At 38.5% G+C, this 19,146-nt stretch overlaps 1 protein-coding gene across 3 annotated transcripts in view; it reads right to left on the reverse strand.

Moving 5' to 3' along the window:
* Window positions 1-19,146, reverse strand: part of ITGA8 (integrin subunit alpha 8) — a 179,470-nt gene that overhangs the window by 59,816 nt on the left and 100,508 nt on the right. For all 3 annotated transcript variants that reach the window (XM_032425577.1, XM_032425579.1, XM_032425578.1), the window contains 7 exons: window positions 14,851-14,906; window positions 14,286-14,440; window positions 12,906-13,043; window positions 12,340-12,407; window positions 10,554-10,701; window positions 5,493-5,585; window positions 1,089-1,168 (listed from right to left, as the gene is read on the reverse strand). In XM_032425577.1, coding sequence (XP_032281468.1) covers window positions 1,089-1,168; window positions 5,493-5,585; window positions 10,554-10,701; window positions 12,340-12,407; window positions 12,906-13,043; window positions 14,286-14,440; window positions 14,851-14,906 — 738 coding nt within the window. The remainder of the gene's footprint in view (window positions 1-1,088; window positions 1,169-5,492; window positions 5,586-10,553; window positions 10,702-12,339; window positions 12,408-12,905; window positions 13,044-14,285; window positions 14,441-14,850; window positions 14,907-19,146) is intronic.

Genomic DNA, 19,146 nt, shown 5'->3' on the forward strand with positions numbered 1-19,146 from the left:
AACACTCTCCAATCACTTCTTACAGGACAGAAGGTAAGTTTAGAGATTGAGTCACACTACACACTAGTATTTGAGAACCAAACTGTAGAGACGGACTTCAGAGTTGTGTTATAGTTAGAATAAGGGTCCACCACACTGAACAAATGCTGTTTATATCAATGTTGTTCAGACATTTAAAATTGCAGACCACAAAAGAAATATATACATTTCACAGGGTATCTTACTCTACACATTTATATTTATCTAATGGATTGTTTCATGAACAGGACTCTGGTATATTACATTCTATTCAATCTCCTTTTCTTTTAATACTGGCCTGGAGCCATTAAATTGATCCCATTACTGGCTAATGGGTTGAAGTGCACAGTTGGGCTTTCATGCACACTGCTCCCTACAAGACTTCCCACTCATTATTTTCAGCCATAAGGAGCAAACGGAATAGACAGTGAAAAAATAGTTACACTTGAACATCTGTAAAGGGTCAGTCTTAGGAAAAAAGGGCAGCTACTTACCTGCTTTGGCTTGTAGTTACCAGAGAAGGCCCTGAATGAAGGCTCTGAATGAATATATGATCACACCTGCTTCCTGCCGTGGTGCTCACAATGAAACTATCAGAGACTCATTGGTTCTTGAAGAGTTAGATTTCAAGATTGCAAATGCATAATCTATGCTTTTTTGCAAAAATTTTATTCTCAGGGGTTAGCCGACCCCTGGCTGAGAGCATGGTGGGTACGTAGTAGGGGTGTTGGTGAGGGTGGGAGAAGGGAAGTGAATCAGAATGAGGAAAAATGGAGGTAAATGCGAGTGGGAGGGTACCCAGGACAAAATTTTTAGTAAAATAACTTGGCCTATAGAATAGATCTCTTTTCTAAAATAATAATAATAATAATAATAAATAAATAAATAAATAAATTAATTAATTTAAAAATTACAAAACTGAAATAACAGAAACAAAGGAAAAATGATCTGTGAAAGTCTGGGTTCTAATTTCAGGAGAACTTTTAAGGTTAAGGAGCTTGAAGAGTGGCCATTCATTTCACTCTCTATATTGAATGCTGACCATAATTTTAGGCACTTAAAAATCTAACCTTCTGATTTGGAGATCGAAGTTAATGCTCATGTTTGTTTTCTCAAGACGTGGAACTGCAAATCGGAGGCCCAGAGAATACTAGAAGAAAAAAATCACAAGACACTAAGTTTATGACAGGGAGGGACTTTCTACACAGCGTAAAAATCTTTTTTAAGTCATCCCTGCAAATCCCCATCCTAGATTGCTGTCCTTTTCTTTGCTTCCACCCTGGGTTGCTGAGAGGAAGTCATGTAACTAAGATGACAGGGCCCAGACAATTCAAGTCCCCGTACATTGTGGTTCCTTCCCTTCATTTAGCCCCATATGAACTCTTCTCCGGCCACCTTCCTATGTGCTAAATTAAAAGCAACCTAAATATATGAGAGATGATTGATTTGGATAACAGTAATGCTTGTGTTTGATGCACATTTAGGTAGTCATTGAAATTATGGCTGTGAAGTCTATGCAAAGATGTGGAAAATACTTCTAATGTAATGATGACCCATAAAGAAACAGTGCAACATGTTTCACCTATTGTTTTAAAAGTTTATCGATGGAAAAATTACTGTACAGGAGTGAGGGTGTATGGTAAGAAAATATATCAGAATAACATGCTATGGTTATATTAAGGTTATGAGTGTACGGATTGTTTTTTCCACCTTTCTTTATTTTCTCAAGTTTTGAAGCCGTTCTTATTATTTTTTTAATTTGAGGACAGATTTTTAAAATGTTGGGGAAAATAAATCCAACGATAATATAAATAAGGAAGTAAAAATAAGAGCTAAGTAATTATATGACTTACTCTCCCATGTATTTTGGTAAACCTTACATGCCTTGTCTCACATAATCATGACAACCACCCCACAGGTAGGTACTGTGATTGCTGACATTTTACAATCGACCAGTAATCTGAGGGTTAGGGAAATGAAGTTCCCTCCTCCAGGTGCACAGGAAGTGAATTGTAGAGTTGGAATTGAAATTCCTGCAAACTGACTCCGGGACCTGTACTCTTCCTGGCTACTACGCTATGAGAATCAAATCAGTGATTAAAAACTTGTGTTAATATGAACCAGTAATAATATGAACTAGTAAATCTTTATTTTTATCATAAGTCATCATCATTATTTAACTAGCCCTTACTGATTGTGCTACCAGCCAGGAACTGCCCTAGTGGCTTTATATACATCATATAATTGCACTGCTCCAAATATTCCTAAACATGGGGCTTTTCGAATTTCAATGTGATTCGTCCGAGGTATCACAACTGATAAATGGCAAAGCTGGGATTCAAACCCAGGTGTGTCTAATTATTAAGCCAATGCATCCTTACGCTGCAGCCATGATGAATTCCTTTATAATAACAAATGTGCGATTTTCGGTCAGACCTCTGGGACTTTGCACATAAACTCTTCTCTTCTTTGGAAACCTCTTAAAACTTTTCCTGCTTTTTCTACTTGAAGAGGTTCTACTCACGCTTCAAAGCTCAGGAAAAAGATCCTCCTGCAATATACTGTATGGTCCCACAGGCCAGGTCAGGCAGAAATTTTCTCTTTATTCCCTATCTCCTTCTTTGCTACTCTCCTATCACTCAACCTCTGATATTGCTAATTTCGAGTTTCTTATTGAATGGGGATTGTATATTTTCATCTTGATGTTGAGAGACTCTAGCTTAGTATCAGGCATATAGAAGGGGTACAATAAAAATGGTTGAAAGAATGATGTGAAGGAGTGTGCTGTTGTTTGCACAGTTCCAGTGATGGGGATCTTACTGTATTGGGAAGAAGCCTGGCTAATGTTGGTCTTCATTATAGAACAATTGATCCTGGGACAAAGACACAACAATGATGTGACAATTTTGTATCGGTAAGAGACCCGTGTGTTTTCAACTAGAACCGAACACCAGATCTCTGGGCATTGATTCTAAAGAACCTCTGTGGGACCACTACTTTTTTGTTTTCCTGACTGAGAGATTTTGCAAGTTTTTATGAATCCTTTTTGGCACATATAGATGTTATATGAAAATGACATTACTGCTTATAAATCAGAAGTAATACTTCTGAATACTAACTTGAATGTTTTATTAAATTAAAATAAAAAGTCTCTTGAAAATTATTTTTTTTAAATATTGGGACTAAAATAAATGGTCCTGGTGATTTATGATGCTTTTTAATATTTAGGACTGCTTTTACATTTGGAATTTTACTACAATCCACTGAGACTATTTTTTTTAAAGTACAAAATGAAGAAGTAAATAAATCAAAATGTTTTATAACAAAACAGAATGCAATAAAATTTGATGTATTTAAGGGCATTAAAGGGCGAGATAAGAAAGCTATTAGGTTTCTTCCATTACAGACCTCACAGATAAATGAATACAAACAATTTACTTCCTTGACTTCCAAAAATTATTTGCGGGTAAAATGGATTGACATCCTGTCACATAAACACATATGTGGTTAAGACCACACTGCCATTTTTACCCTCCACTTGGAATGTCCCCAGTGGCCAATTTTTGTTCCAAGATTATTCTTAGTTATTAATGATCTTAGATGATCTCTAGCTTAGATTTAACACTTTTAATACTGACAAAGGAATGAGCGCCTGGTCACCTCTAGTTGCAAATCCTGCTGCTACCATGTCAATTTCTTTCTCTTTGGCTTTGGGTAGACCTCTTCTCTACACCAAACTAGGTGGTTGGGTTTTTCTTGGACACTAGCAAAAGGACTTACTAGTTTCTAGATAAAAGGATTCTAATGAAAAATGTTCTAACTTCTCAGCTTAGAAATCCCATTCTATCTTTCATGGCTTCTTTTAAAAATCTCCTCTCATCTGTTATTCATTAGTTTTTATCCAAGTACTTTTCACAATTTTGACAACCGGATAGAACATGGACTTTGTGTTCAGTCCTGGTTTAAACCTTGGTTTTGTCATTCAATACCTGTGTGACTTTGGGAAATTTATTTAACATAATATTTAACATTTCTCAGTTTCTTCACCTATAACATAGGAGAAATACTCAACTCATGGGATTGTTGGTTTTGAAAATTTAATGAGATAACATAAAAGACAGAGCACCCAGTGATGGGCTTATAACACAGAGGGCAATCAGTACATGTTAGCTAATAAAAATCTGTTATAGAATTTTATCTTTCATTTAAATATTTACTTTTTTTGACCCAACAAGTGAGTTTACTAGGCTATAGCTTGGCACACTTTATAAATACCTGGGATCGATGGAATAGAGTTTATTAGGGTGTAGAAAAGCAAAAATACTATTCTAGCACAATACCCTAAAGTATAAATTGGGAATAGGTATTTCTTGATAGTTTCAAATGCTCAAGTAAGTGTGAGCGATCCTGGGCTAAAAGGTTTATTTACTGCAGGACTTCTCAGCACCTTTAAAATGCAAATGTGCATGTGAATGCCCCAGAGGAGGATATGATACTCAGCATTGACCACAGAACTCCCCTTTAAAGCCGTATCTCAAGGGATCAGTACTCTTTGGAATATATTTTGGGAAGCTATTCTAATACAAACCTATGCAATTATAAATTTTTATGAAAATTTTTTTCAAATAGGCCACCTTATTGATAATCATAAATACCTAATTTAAAACAGGAATATGTATGTTTAGTTTATGCAACATTTAAGTATGCAGTATTTGCAGATTTCAGAATTTTTTCTGATTTATGACTTCATAAGTATTGCCACTGAGATATTTATTACAAGAAGTTACTATGTGTACTTAAATGGCTATTGAATAAAATAAGCTTATTGTCTACAAGTCATCCTGAATGAAAAGTTCCTAAATCTGGAAACAAAGAAAAAGAAGAAGAAGAAAAACATGCCCTTATTCTTTCAAAAGCACATTACAGATCATTATTGTCTTTTGTTTTTCTTGCTACAATTTTCTGTATTATTCTTCAATTAAAATACATGGAAAATATAGACCTGGTAAAGCTAACTCAAAAGCTGGGTTATGGTAACATTTTAATATAAAAACACTGCGAATGATATTATATGGGAGGTATGTCAAAAATAAAAGCTTAATCTTCCTTGCTAAAACCTTTATGTTATTTCTTAAGTCATTTACTGAATACAAAGAAAAAATTGCAGTGACATTCAAAGAAAAAATATCCCAAGAGAAAATCTTCAGCAAAAACATCTTCATAAAGCATCTAAAAGACATGTAAGAGTAAAGTCAAAAGAGAAAGCATATAAAAGTATTCATCTTTTTGAGTTTTTAACCTCAGATTCCCTACCCTGTATAGGATAGAATGTTTAATCCACCACCCTGGTAATTTCCTGCCTAATTTGTTTTAGTTGCCAGGTGCTAACCTGCTGAGTGCTAATTGGGGAGCTTTGTACTAGCTCTCTTTAAAATTCAATTAGAACTTAGTAAGGGCTTCTGGTTTTCTCTTACATTTGTTCCTGCCACCATAGGGTTCCCAAGGTCACATACCACCATCCTGGTTATATTTTCCATCTTGTACTCACAGCTCAGTGGTCGCAGGTCCTGCAATGGGAAAGAACACCACCATTGGAGCTCAGGGGACAAATAAGTTACATCCTGTCCCAAAGGCAACTCGGGAAGCTTCTCTTGATTTCAAACACCTGTGCGGGCAACTGTGCCCAAGAATTCATGTGTGACCATTAACTCAGAAGAGAAACTTGAGAGAAAAAAAAAAATCAAAGTTTAATTATAGGAAGAAATTGGATTGGTAAACATACTTAGTGTGTTTCCCTGAGGAGGAAAATGCTTACTACATAAAATAATGAACATTTTAGAAATTATTTTCACTATTGCTAATGTTAAATTCGGGCCATGAAGATCACAGATAAGTAAACATCACTGAACAAAGTTATTCTTGCAAAAAATGAAATGACAGGTATTAGTAGAGGATATCATATGACTCGAGGAGCATTTGCAAGAGATTTGCTCTGAACACAAACTCCTACACACCATAGTCCTAGTTTGAGATTATACAATCAATCTTAGTTCCATCCTCTAAATACCTAAGATGGGAAGAGAATACTTTTATGTTTACCTAGTGCTTCCTGCTCCCTTCCTCCCGCATATCCTATTCTTGTTAGAAAGTATAAAAACTCAAGTTTGAAGAGGCATTATTTCCCTCTAATTTACTCAGTGCCACTAATATATGCCCTGTCACCCTCATTCCCAGAGATAAGCTTGCAGTAGGAAGCTCCTTTCACAAAGGAGCAACCTTTTGGGAATTTTTGTCCCCGGAGGGGTCCAAGGAAGAGGGTTCTGAATATGAGGACCATTGGTCCATCTGTCAGCTCTACTGAAATTTCCCCATCTAAGGAAGTAATGTGACTTTTCATGTAAAAGTTTCAGAAACCGTCCTCCATTCCATTCTTCCCACTTAATTCAGAAAGACCAAGATCCAACACCAAAACAAAGAAGTGCTAAACAAACACATCCAGGTAAAGAATTTTGTAAGTAAATCATATGCTTTGAGAAAATTAACTTCAGGGAAGCAGGGGGTTTTGTATCTGTTCTATTCCCAGGGTCTAGAACAGTGTTGGGCACAAAGTAGTAAAGGGGAGATGCAGAGCCGAAGTAGCTCACACTACTTCCTAAGAGGAGTCTGAAATGAGATAGACAGAAACCCAAGTAACTATAAAATCCTCCCTCCTGTAATCAACCAGGGAGGCACGACCACTGAAAAGTCTGTTTAGACTCACGAGAAAGGAGTGAATGACTGATATCTGGAGGCAATTTAATACATGCTCTGTCCAAATAATCTGAATGACATGTTAGTATTCTAAGCAGCTAAGAAACACAGTTTCAAAAAGCTGGTAACATTCTCTCCTCTGAAAGGTAGAATTAGCATGTATTTAAATTCTTAAGGATCTGTATCTAACCCTAATTGTACAGAGAGACCTTTTGTGTTTGAATTATTAACTCAGTCCTGAAAACAGAAAAAAAGAACTCAGAAAAGCTTTTCAAAATTTCCATGAGTCCTTTGAATATAATTCAAGGACTTAGTTTCTATAGTAAATATTTTATCTTATCTAAAGGTTAAAAGTTATATGTACATTTTTTCCAGTTTTCTGGAAATAGCTTTTTTTCACATCAATCAAAGATCTTTTCTCACCCCAGACCCTCCCACTCTTTTTCTTTTTTTAACCTTTATTTCCTTTCTCTGAGTGAAACAATGATTGTTTTTCTACATATTTCTAGGTTCTTTTCCTTAGCTGTTCCAGGGACACGCCTGCTCTAATCCATTTATAGCTCTTAAGATATTATTCATTCACTAAAAATATTTACTGTGTACCTGCTGTTTACCAGGCATTGAAAAAAAGATCCATGTCCTCACTCAATTTCCAATGATCCTAACAATTGTAATAAGTAATCACAAGCAATTGTAACAAGCAATGGAAACATAATCAGTGCAGTTGGAGTTTTAGAATAGGAGAGAGTCATAGTGATAGGGAAGTTATGCACCTAGATTTAAGGACCAGAGCAGCGCCCCCGCCCCCCGCCAAGAAGTGACATCAAAGCTGCTGGGGGACAGTGCAGATCAGTGGCTCAGAGCCCGGGATCAGACCTAACAGTGGAGGTGTGAGTCTCGGTTCTGCTCTATACTAGCTGTGTAACTTTGGGCATGTTACTGAATTTCTCCTCGTCTATCAAGTGGGGGATACGGACAGACTTGCTGTTTCTCTATAAGGCTGTTATGGGGATTAAGTAAATTAAACCCATATAAGATCTCAGAGCAGTGCCCAGCCCATCTCAATTGCTCAATAAATGTTTGCAGCCTCAATCATGACCGAGCTGAAGCCTGAAGGATAAACAGAAAGGAGTAAGCTGGATATGGGGGAGGAGGGAGTGCAGTTGGTGCGTCTGAGAGAAGGAACAGCAGCCGCAATTTCTGTGGCAAGAGAGCACATGGGTATTACAGGAACCGGAGACAAAATCAGTCCTGCTGGAATTTAGAGTGTGGGGTAAAGGAAAGAATCAAAGCCCCGTCATGAGGCTAAAGGAGTAAACAGGGGCGATAGAATTAAGGGCCTTGTTAGTTATTGGAGTGATTTGGATTTTATCCTAAAAGGGATGGGGACCTAGTGAGGGTCTTCAGCAAGAAGCAGCAGGGTCAGATTTACATGGTAGGGAGAGGAGTACCCTGTGTGGAGGCAGGCAGGCAGCGAGATGAGTTAGAAGACTGTGGTCATCTCAGTAAAAGATCACGCCAGCCCAGATGAAGGCAGTGACAGTGGCAGTTGGGTGGAGAGAAGAGACGAACTGGAGAGCCCGGGGCTGAGTGGGCTGTAGAAACGAGGTGGTTACCGGTGCCATTCTCTGAGACAAGAAATGGGAGTGGGGGAGAAGCGTGAGTTTGGGAAGATGACAAGCCTAGTTCTGGACACGCTGAATGTGAGGTGGGTGTGAGGCCGAGAAAGGCAGCATGGGAGGTCCCCCATGTAGCCAAATTCACAGACGGAAAGTCGAACGGGGCTTACCAGGGGCTGGGGGAAGAGGGACTTAGTGTTGGGTGAGTACAGGGTCTCCATCTGGGAAGATGAAAACGTTCCGTGCTAGGTGTTGCACAAGAAGGCACAAGAAGGTACTTAATGCCACTGAACTGCACATTTAAAAAGTGGCTAAAATGGTAAATTTTATATTATATCTATTTTACAGCAATACTGATATCAATAAGAATCATAATATAAAGCGCATAGGCCCTTATTAGAAAAAGTCAGCAAAGAGAAGTATGAAGTCTGGCTCCGTGAAGGTTTCCAGAGAAAGAGATGGTCAACATCTACATTTTCGAAAAGATGAATGTTTTTAACAAAAGAATAACAAAACTTACAATCAGATAATCCTAATATGTTTCCCCCTGGAGAAAAATGTCCAAAAAAAAAAAAAAAAAAACTTGAACTGAGTTTAAATAAAAAGGTACACAAAACCTCAAACTGCTTAAAAACAAAGAATAAATTAGAATGTGGCTTAGTCATGTGAAATTCAAAGACTGAGCTAAATCTCTGCCCAAGGGAAATTGATGGAAGAAAAATAGTTAAGGACTTCTTTGAGATTATGGATAATGTCTGTTGTAATGTTTACAGCCAAAGATAGAAGCGATAAACGTTCTCCCATATTTTCCACGCAACAAAGTGAACAGTAAACTGGATATTTTGCTAAAAGAACATTTTAGAATAGATGCTTTGTTTACTGAAGTCAGGGGTGGAGGGACATGAAGGAATCAAATGAAAATAGGAGCGGAGCCCTGGAATATTTTTAAAAATAACATACTTGAACTTTTTTGTTTGTTTATACAGTATTTGTGTGTGAGTGTGTATAGGTGATCTTTTTCTACAAATTTCTGCAACAGAAACTCGTGATGATTTTATGACTGCCAAAGATACACGATTATTACTCACCTGGGTTTATTTTTTTTACCAAGAAGATAATTTAACCAACACATAAACCACAAGACTAGAGGTGTGAGTAGAGGATTTTGCATTCCTTACGTTTTTAAATGCCTATAAAGTATCAACACCACAACAACTTGCTAACATCTCTTTAGAGGAATTATTCTTCATTGAAGTATGTAGTCATTAGAATGCTCAAACTCCTCGGAGTCTGTGGTATTTGGAAACCAGCAGACAGTTAACAAACCGTAGTTAAAGGACTAAACCCATCAGCATGTCCTGAAGGAGCTCCCGTTGTGCCTGGTTCCCGTGAAAGAGTGTTAGGCTGGGTCTCTACTCTTGATTGTACATTTCTGTACATTTCTGAAGACGAAGCACTCTCTCCATTATCCTGCACTGTATTTATAATGGTTTTTTAGACCAAGTGGTTAAAAACACAGCAGAACCTGAGGATGCCCTGAGTGAGAAGATTCATGGTCTGATAAGGAAAGATTATAAAAAACATTGTTGTCAGTTTAATAAATGGTGGCATTGGCTGACCCACAAATGACGAAGACCTGGCTTTTCTTGGTCCCGGTCCCAAAAAGGTGGGCCACGAAGGAAGAAAAATGAACGTGTTTCCTTTCCAGTGCCTGTCTTGGCTGTTATCAGTGCTCAGCTGGGACTGGTCGGACCTTCCTCCGTAAGCAGTAATGAAAACCAGACCTCCTGGGACCCTGCTTGAAATGTAAAGGAACTAAAAACAAAGGTCTGAAAACAGCCAGCGAGGGTGGGAGTGAGCAGGGGAATCAAGCTGATAGATCGCATTAGGGAGCTTCTCCTTTCAGCCAGTTGTATTCTCTTCCTTGCTTCAGCTCTCAATCTTTGGCCAATTTATCTCTGCACTATGGCCAAGAAAGATATGAATACTGATTAAGACCACCCCCCTTCCTGGCTCATTGTTATTATGATGACCAAAGTAAAGTGCCTTTTTGTCCTCCTTTATTTGGGAAGAAAGTCTCAGCTAAGATGGCTCTACTTAACATTGATTTGACTTCCAATATATAACTAGCTCTTTTCCTACTTCGAATAATGTGCAAGGCATTACCTTGTTGCTGCGTTCAATCCCAACATAATCTGCCGCTTCTGGTATTATCACAAAGAGTTCAGCTTCGTAGGCACCTTCTCCTTCGTTTCTTGCATTGATTATGAGCGTAAGATGATTTTCATCTCCAATGATGACCTGATGCTTATCTCTAAAAACGCAGTTTAAAAGGAATATTAGGTACCATACTTCTCTGGATTCGTAGATACCTTATTTAAGGACTTGGAAGAAAAGAAGAAAGATGTGGGAATATAAGACTTGGACAAGAAGATGGTTCATCATGAGGGTCTGGTGAGAAGAACTGAGAGAACCACATCTGTATGGGCAGGGCAGGAAAACATTCTGGTAGTGTTTAACAATGAGTTCTCAAAAAAAAAAAAAAAAAGAAAAGAAAAGAAAAAAAAGGGGAATACCAATTTGTAGCTGATTTCAATTTTTGAAATTTTCATTTGCTGATTCCAGGGGCGTCAATTTCAGGCTACTGACCTACTTAATCTGCCAGCAAAAATTCCAGGAAATTTGACAGTTGGCTCACAAGCCAGGATGAGGCCGCTGCAGCACATCACTGAACACACACAACACTGAACTCGCCCAACAGAAGAAGAGCAGTGGGAGAAAAGGGAGAGATGGTTTAGAAATGAATAAGGGAGGGGGTTGTGAATGCCAAGTGAACCGTAAGAGGGAAGAAAGAGGCAGGTAAAATAAGATCTCAAATGGCTGACTGAGGATTTCGAGGAAATTTAATTCTCTCCAAACCTCAAACTGAGCCAATATTTGGAAATGCCTTTTGACACTTTTGACCCTTAATCAAAGCTATTGCTTTGGATACTGGCTAAACTGGGAAGTTTGGGGAAAAAGTCCCCTGAAAGGTTGCCAAGCAGATTCCAAACACTGGTGGTGGGATGGGCCTTGGGTGTGTGTGTGTTGGGGTGTGAGGAGCATGAGTCTGCTTTCTCAAACAGAGGATGTTTTATCTTGGTCTCATTTCTTTCCATAACAAAATGTAGTGCAGTTACCAGTGCTGGATTGGTGACTCTCCATTACAGGCAACTGGGAGGCCCTTTGATTCTTTCCTTTTTTTTTTTTTTAAAAGACTTTTTATTTATTCAGAGAGGGGGAGAGAGAGAGAGAGAGCATGAGCAGGGAGGAGGGGCAGAGGGAGCCCCACTGACCAGGGAGCCTGACAACAGGGCTCCATCCCAGGACCCCGGGATCATGACCTGAGCCAAAGGCAGACACTTAACCGACTGAGCCACCCAGGGGTCCCGAAGCACTCTGATTCTTAATTTGATTTTGGGACACCTTGTGCTTTACTCCACAGAGTGCCATTAATTTTTCTTTTTTCAGAAAATTAAAAAGTTGATTTCATTTTGACAATTTTAAGGATGCTTTTGAGTCATGAGGTGCTGCAAAAGCTAGTTTGGGTAAGGTGTAGATACAACCAGCCTGAGTCTCGGCTCCCAGGACTGAGGCAAGTACACACAACCTGAATCACCACCCACCCCCCGCCCAGAGGGGCTCACTTTGAACAAGCACTTTTTCCCCCACTTTTGCTGAAAGATGAAACAGCCCAGGCAAAATCTTAGGGTATGTCACTTGATACCAGTGACAAAGAACTGACCCAAACACAGGCTAACCCAAAGTGTAGCCAAGCTCAAGAATTTCATGCAGAGTATTTTTTTTTTTTTTTTGGTAGTAGTAGTTGGGAGTGTATACTTTCTCCAGAGAAGCTTTAAATAAACACCTGTATTCCATTAGATAAAGCGCACGTTTATTTATTTAAACTTACGGTCTAGCTGACAGCTTCAAGTCAGGAATGCACACGTTGTCTTTGCCACAATCCACCAGGATGTGAGCCTGTGTGTTGTGCAAACGGGCATCAGGATTAATCTGGGAAAAGCTGAATCACATCCTTTTTCTTGAAAAGTATGAACGATTCCACAAATTAAAGCAAAGCTTTCATTCCACTTGGCGGCCTGATTTGGCCCCGCTAGACACCCTAGGCTAGGCAGTGATCCCCCAACACGGCCTCGTTGACATCATAGCCCGATTCCCCTTCCTTCTGCCGTGTCCCTAAAGAAGGCCACTCTGGCGGTGTTTTGAGGATCACAAGCTGTATTTCCTCCCTTAACAGCCACAGTTTGAACAAATTAAATCTCGGCTGCTCAAGGGGAAGGACTTCTGAAAACACGATGATGCAGTGTTTCAGGAAACACGTTAGGAAAATGTCCCCAGTGGGACGAGCTGGTGTGCAGGAATGCAAACGCAAGAGGCTGGGTTTGGTGTTAAAGTCACAGGAGCGATGCCCCGGGGGCCTGACTGGGAATCAACCATCCCAGATTGTCAGGGACCTACCTGTTGGGTCACGGTGTTTTCCATGTAGTAATTCAATATCGGTTGCACTTCTGGGCCTTCTTTAAAGGTGGATTCATCCAAACTGTAATTCAAGCTAATGTTGATTGGAGATAATTTATCTCGGAATTCAGTTTCATCCTAGGGAAAATAATCACACGCTCAAGGAAGGCTCCAGGAAATAGCTACAAGATGTTAGCCCTTGAAAGGCAGGCGACATTTGACTTCAGCCAGTGGAAGTGAATGGTCAGGTGATTATCACGGCAGCAGGCTTAGGTTCATGTGGGATGTGGTAGGCAGCTTAATTAATACACGTTCGGGGATGAAATCGTTTAGGGCTGGGGCTTCATTGAAATATATGCTTTGGGAGTCAGTCTTCAGGTTCCCACCCAGATGGGTCAAATTGCAAAGGAAAAAAAAAAAACCCTACTTATATATGTAATAGGTGTCATGGAAAGTTTCGTGAATTGGGATTTTTGTTTTTGTGAGGTTGGCAGCATTTACGAGTCCTCGTGGGCTCAGGTGGAGAAAACATCTTGATTCTCCTCCTGTCTTGTCATCTCTTTAAGCTTGCATGAACTTCAAAACACCTTCAGTGCCCTTGAAGCTCCCTCAGAAAATGAAACAGAACCCGCTTCAGAGTGGAGGGGGTAACAGAAACAGAGGTCCTGAGCACACAGGAACACCTCAGACCACGCAGAGGAAATGCCACCTTCAGATGTGTGCCAGTCACGGTCATAATGAGACTCAAGAGTCATGCGCCCAGCTTTTCATTCTAGAGCATTCTAGAGCGCGTTTGTGAACTCTGCCCTCACTGGGTTCTCTCACCCCCTCACTAAGTCCCGTTAAGGGAGGAGACAAAACGAGAGAGAGAGTGATAAACCCCACAACTGCTCAGAAGCTGGAATAATAGTGTTATAAATATTTTGGCTCTTCTATTTCATGGTAGGCTTTGGAGTTATTGTAAATATACAATTCTTTAAAAATATAATTATTAATTACTTTCAATAAAAGTGTTGAATTGCCTAAACGTTTTCCTGAGTTGGCTCTGAAATGCGCATTGATAACATCTGGCCAAACATAACTCACGTTTATGGTTTTTTTGGGAGGGAGGCGGTGAAAAATGAAAACCACCCGAGTTAGTACCAGTATCAGGATAGTGTGCAAGACAGAAAGAAGCCTTGGGAATGAACAGCCACACACCATCAGGTCAGCTGCCTTGGAGCTCAAGAATGGAGCGAGGGGCCTTGTAATAAAGTTTGCTCCTATAAAAGGAAAATAGATGTGGATCTCTGTGGACAAGTACGATGATTCAATAGAGAAAAATGGTTGGAATTTGAATCTGAACGTTAGAGGCCAGAAAGGTGATTCTGGAACACTTACTCGGAGGTAAACGACAAAATCCTGGCAGTGGAGGGATTTCTGCCCCTTTATGGGAAGGGGGAAGATGCGATGGGACTGATGGTTGTCGAGGAAGAGTGTGCGCTTAATGGCTCCTTTTTGTTTTAGGGAGTCTACGTGCACCTCAGCAGTCAAGCCTAGGGACCGAAATAAAGCAAATATAATCAGGAAAGGAAATGTATTCAGTGAATGCAGTGCTTGAATGAATTTCTATTTCAACTTGCTTACTAAGAAAACATTGTTTTCATAGTTGGATCAAAAACAATACACGAGCTGAAAAAAAGTTTTAGAAAATACTCTCCAAACTGAGAACCTTGTTTTGTAATGGTTTTACAGTCATTCCCCCCCCATTATTATATTTGTTTTTAAAGATAACATTAATGCCAATCATTCAAGTAGTAGTTTTGTAGAAGTTTCCATACATACAATAGAAATCTTGATATTAAGAAAGGGCTCTTTCAAAGTTTTCTATGGTCTGTGCCGAGAAATGCTTATTGTTAACTTTTCTTGGTATAGTACAGGAGCGTAAAAATGAAAACATGCTCACCTATTGGATTTGAAATGCTCTGGCCTGTTACAGATGCACATACTCTTAAAGAGAAGCTAAGGAAAATAAAGAGTCAAGTTAGTAAAGTTTTGAATCTGAAGTAGAAATCTTACTTTATCTCACCCAAGATAAAATGAATACATCATTTTTCCTCTGTACTTCTCATTATACACACGCACAGGTAACTAAAGATACATATATACGTAAAATCTATCATCTATTATCTATCTATCTATCTATCTATCTATCTATCTATCTATCTATTGGCCACAACACTAATACAATCAAGATGGGTAACATTAATACATCGGAAGGTAATACTTTAAAGTATTCCTAGAAGGTAACTGATTTAATCAATGGATTAAGTAATCAATTACTTGCTGCTTTTATTCCATAAATACATAAGAACATTGCCCCTGTGTTAGGGAGGGAAGAATTAGGCATATAGGAGGGGAACAGCTAGTGGTAGAGCCCGGGGATGAGCAAGAACATGAGTCCATTTGAGGAACCCACAGAAATTCAGTTTGGTTGGACCGTTGGAGCAAGGCAGGGAAGCTCGAGGAGGCCAGGCTGGTTGGGTTGGTCTACAGGGAACAGGGCTTTGAAAGTCATGTTAAAGAGTTTGGACTTCATCCTAAGAGGCACAGAGCACCTTGGGATGATTAACCCACATCCCCACTCGGCTTAGGAGGAGGAGGGAACCTGGTGGTAACTTGCTAGGTGTGGGTAAAATTTGAGGCAGAGATCCTACAGGAGGGCGGTGGGGGGGCGGGTAGAGAAAGAACGTGAGTTGCTGAGCATGGCTGTCTCAAGCTAGGTAGGCACAATGATGTGGTGTGTAGACACAATAAAGAGAGGGCAGACATGCACAAGAGACACGTTATAGTTTTGCCTAGAACATGATCTAAACTCAATCCAGAGAGACATCTGCCATGGCTTGTAGGATGACCTGCCCTGGGACCTGCTCTGTGGCCAAAGACGGAACGAGAAATGACCAGTCGTCTCTGTCTGACTTTGCAGCACGTGCTCACGTCCCTCCTGAAACATGTCAAGCCCTAAAAAGCCAGCATTCAAGAGGGGGCTTTTTCACATTTCCAAGACAGTGAAAATATAAGAAAATACTTAAATATGATTTAAAGACAGTCTTAATGATTTTACTAATAAGATAACTATGGTAGGATTGGAATATTTCGACAGCATCCCAAAGCTGTAAATAATCCCTAATCATACTTTAATTATGTGTCAGCTTCCTGCGTGGAATATAATGAAAATGTGTCACATCTGGGACTCATCTATCTGCCGTGACCTCAGTCAGTGTCTCCCCTCAGGGTAAATAATTTGCCACATGCCATTAAAAGCCAATAGTTTCCTGAGATGTTTCTGCTATTACAAGTGCTTGTACCACTTCCCCTGAGAAATCACAAATTCCAGCCCACTTCTACTTCAATTAGAATTATTTAAGAAAGATGGAATAGTTGACCCTATCTTTAGATTCTGCAGCATATCTGGCTTTCAAAATCGAATTTTTTTTCTGTGTCCCTCTTTTTTTTTTTTTGGGAGTACCTGGTTGCTTGTCAAAATCAGAGACAAAGTTCATTAACTTTTACAAGAGAAATTCCTATTTGTAATGAAATCATCAGCCTATGTAAATTAAAATAATTTTATATATGGTATTTTGTTGAACATGAACAATTCAATAGTAATAAAGTTTTTGGAAGAGAAATAAATTAAAGATCTGGAGGTGAACCTTATTTTTTCTTTGTGAGAAGGTGTTTGATGGACAAACGGATTAGCAGCTGATTTATGAATGATACCAATTACATGTCAGTGTTGTTCTATATTTCTTAGTTCTCCCTCTCTGTTACCTCCCTATCATTAGCTGGATGACTGTGACTTTTTTCATACAACTTTAAAATAACTGCTATAACTTACTGAATTGTTGATAACAACACTTCAGCCTAAACCTGCCAGTTTCTAGATGTCTTTCATAGAAAAGAGTCACTGAGTCAAAACATTCCAAGCACCTTGTTCTGATCTAAAAGGAAAACCTCAAAATCTCATAGTACTGAACCAAAATATTCATTCTTTTTAAGAAGAGTTTTATTATTGGGGTGCCTGGCTGGTTCATTCTGTAGAGCATATGACTCTTGATCTCAGGGTCCTGAGTTCAAGCCCCACATTGGGTGGGGAGCCTACTTAACAAAAAAGACATAGTCCTATCAGATATCAAAAAATGTTATGAAGTTACGATAAATAAAACATTATTAATAAAATTTTTATTATTGAAATATAGTTGATATATAATGTTATATTTGTTTCAGGCAAATAACACAATGATTTGACAACTCTATATCTTACTCAGTGCTCACCATGGTAAGTGTAGCTACCATCTATCACCATACAAATTTAAAACAAATTTTTGACTCTATTTCCTATACTGTCTTTTTCATCACTTTTATTTATTTATTTATTTTATAACTGGAAGTCTGTACCTCTTAATCTCCTTCATCTATTTTGCCTATCTCTCTTACCCCTCCTCTCTGCCAACTACCTGTTTGTTCTCTGTATGAGTCTGTTTTTTTGTTTTGTTTTGTTTTTTAGATTCCACATATAAGTGAAATCATGATACTTGTTTTCTCTGTCTGACTTATAATAACTTAGCATAATATCCTCTAGGTCCATCCATGTTGTTGCAAATGGCAAAATCCCATTCTTTTTTTTTATGGCTGAGTATTCTTCCACTGTAAATATATACACCACATTTTCCTTATCCACTCATCTATGGAGGGACACTTGGGTTGCTTCCATATCTTGGCTATTGTAAATAATGCTGCAGTAAACATAGGGGTGAGTGTATCTTTCTGAATTTTAGTGTTTTTGTTGAAATATTCATTCTGAATTTAGCAAAATATACATTGCACATAAACCTACACATATATTCACTATGTGTTTTATATACCAGAGAATTGGGTCCACTCACAGGTCTATATCTAATTATGAAGTACCCTTGAGTTGTCAGGGAAAGCTGTGATCTAAAATTAATTAGAGTTAAATTGCAAACTTGAATTTATGATCACATTCAATATGGTACATTAGTCTGAATAGGTCTGATTGGAAATACATCAGAAGTCAGGACGATACATGACAAATCCTCAGACCAGCCCTGACTCAATGCACAGTTAGAATAATGATACTGTGATTTAACGGTGTGCATAGCCATGCATGATGGAAAAAGAATGAGGTGGATATGAAACAGGATTTAAAAGTACAAAGCAATTCACTTTTCTTTTTTTTTTAAGTTTATTTATTTACTTTAAGTAATCTCTACACCCAATGTGGGGCTCAAACTCACGAGCCCAAGATTAAGAGTCGCATGCTCCTCTGACTGAGCCAGCCAGGCGCCCCTCATTTTTCAGTCTAAGCACTTTAATTCGATTTCAGTGACAGCAAATATTTTGCATAAAGTTAGGCATATTGGAAAAGGTTTTCTTACATTTGAAAAGTTGATAGTGATGGTCTTTCACATTTGTCGAAAGAAATGTTTTACTAAATACTTTTTTAATTGATTAATAACGATATTAATATTTATTGCGCCGGTTTTATTTTTATTTTTATAATTTGGCAATGCCAGTAGCAGATACTTTATAAAACTACACAGCCGTTTGAAAGATGCAGAAATTTACACTGATGGACACGAAGAACTATTTCCCAGTTAAGCTTCACTTAAATGGTTTTCAAACATAGAATACAAGGTTATATCAAATACAGACAAAAACTCTAGGAAAGCAAATTGACAAATGCCTGTCAATCATTTTGGAAATACTGATCTAAATTCCTAAAATAAATTTAAAAACTATCGAAGAGACACATTGTAGACTGAACCAGCTGTTAACTTCCATCTTCAAGTACCCTGAGCCACCATTAATTCCAAATTTTTGCATGTGAAGATGAAATGTTTTTCAGAGAATACATGTGATAGAATGAAATAAATAATTATAAAGACATATATTTATTCATTTGCCCACATAACAAATTTCATCTTACCTTAATAATATGGTTTAAATGCAATAAGGAAAACAGCTCATGAAAAGAAACATTTTCTTGTAACAAAGTAATACTCTTTCCATAAAACCAAACAGACCCCGTATCTGTTAAAAATACTTAAATTTCATTAAAAAAAAACCCTAAAGATTCTTAGAAAAAATGAACTAGTTTAAATTGCACTTTATAGGGGTGCCTGGGGGGCTCAGTCGGTTAAGCGTCTGCCTTTGGCTTAGGTCATGATCCCTGGGTCCT

The sequence above is a fragment of the Phoca vitulina genome, unplaced genomic scaffold (assembly GCF_004348235.1).
Source record: "Phoca vitulina isolate PV1807 unplaced genomic scaffold, GSC_HSeal_1.0 scaffold33, whole genome shotgun sequence".
Lineage (NCBI taxonomy): Eukaryota > Metazoa > Chordata > Mammalia > Carnivora > Phocidae > Phoca > Phoca vitulina.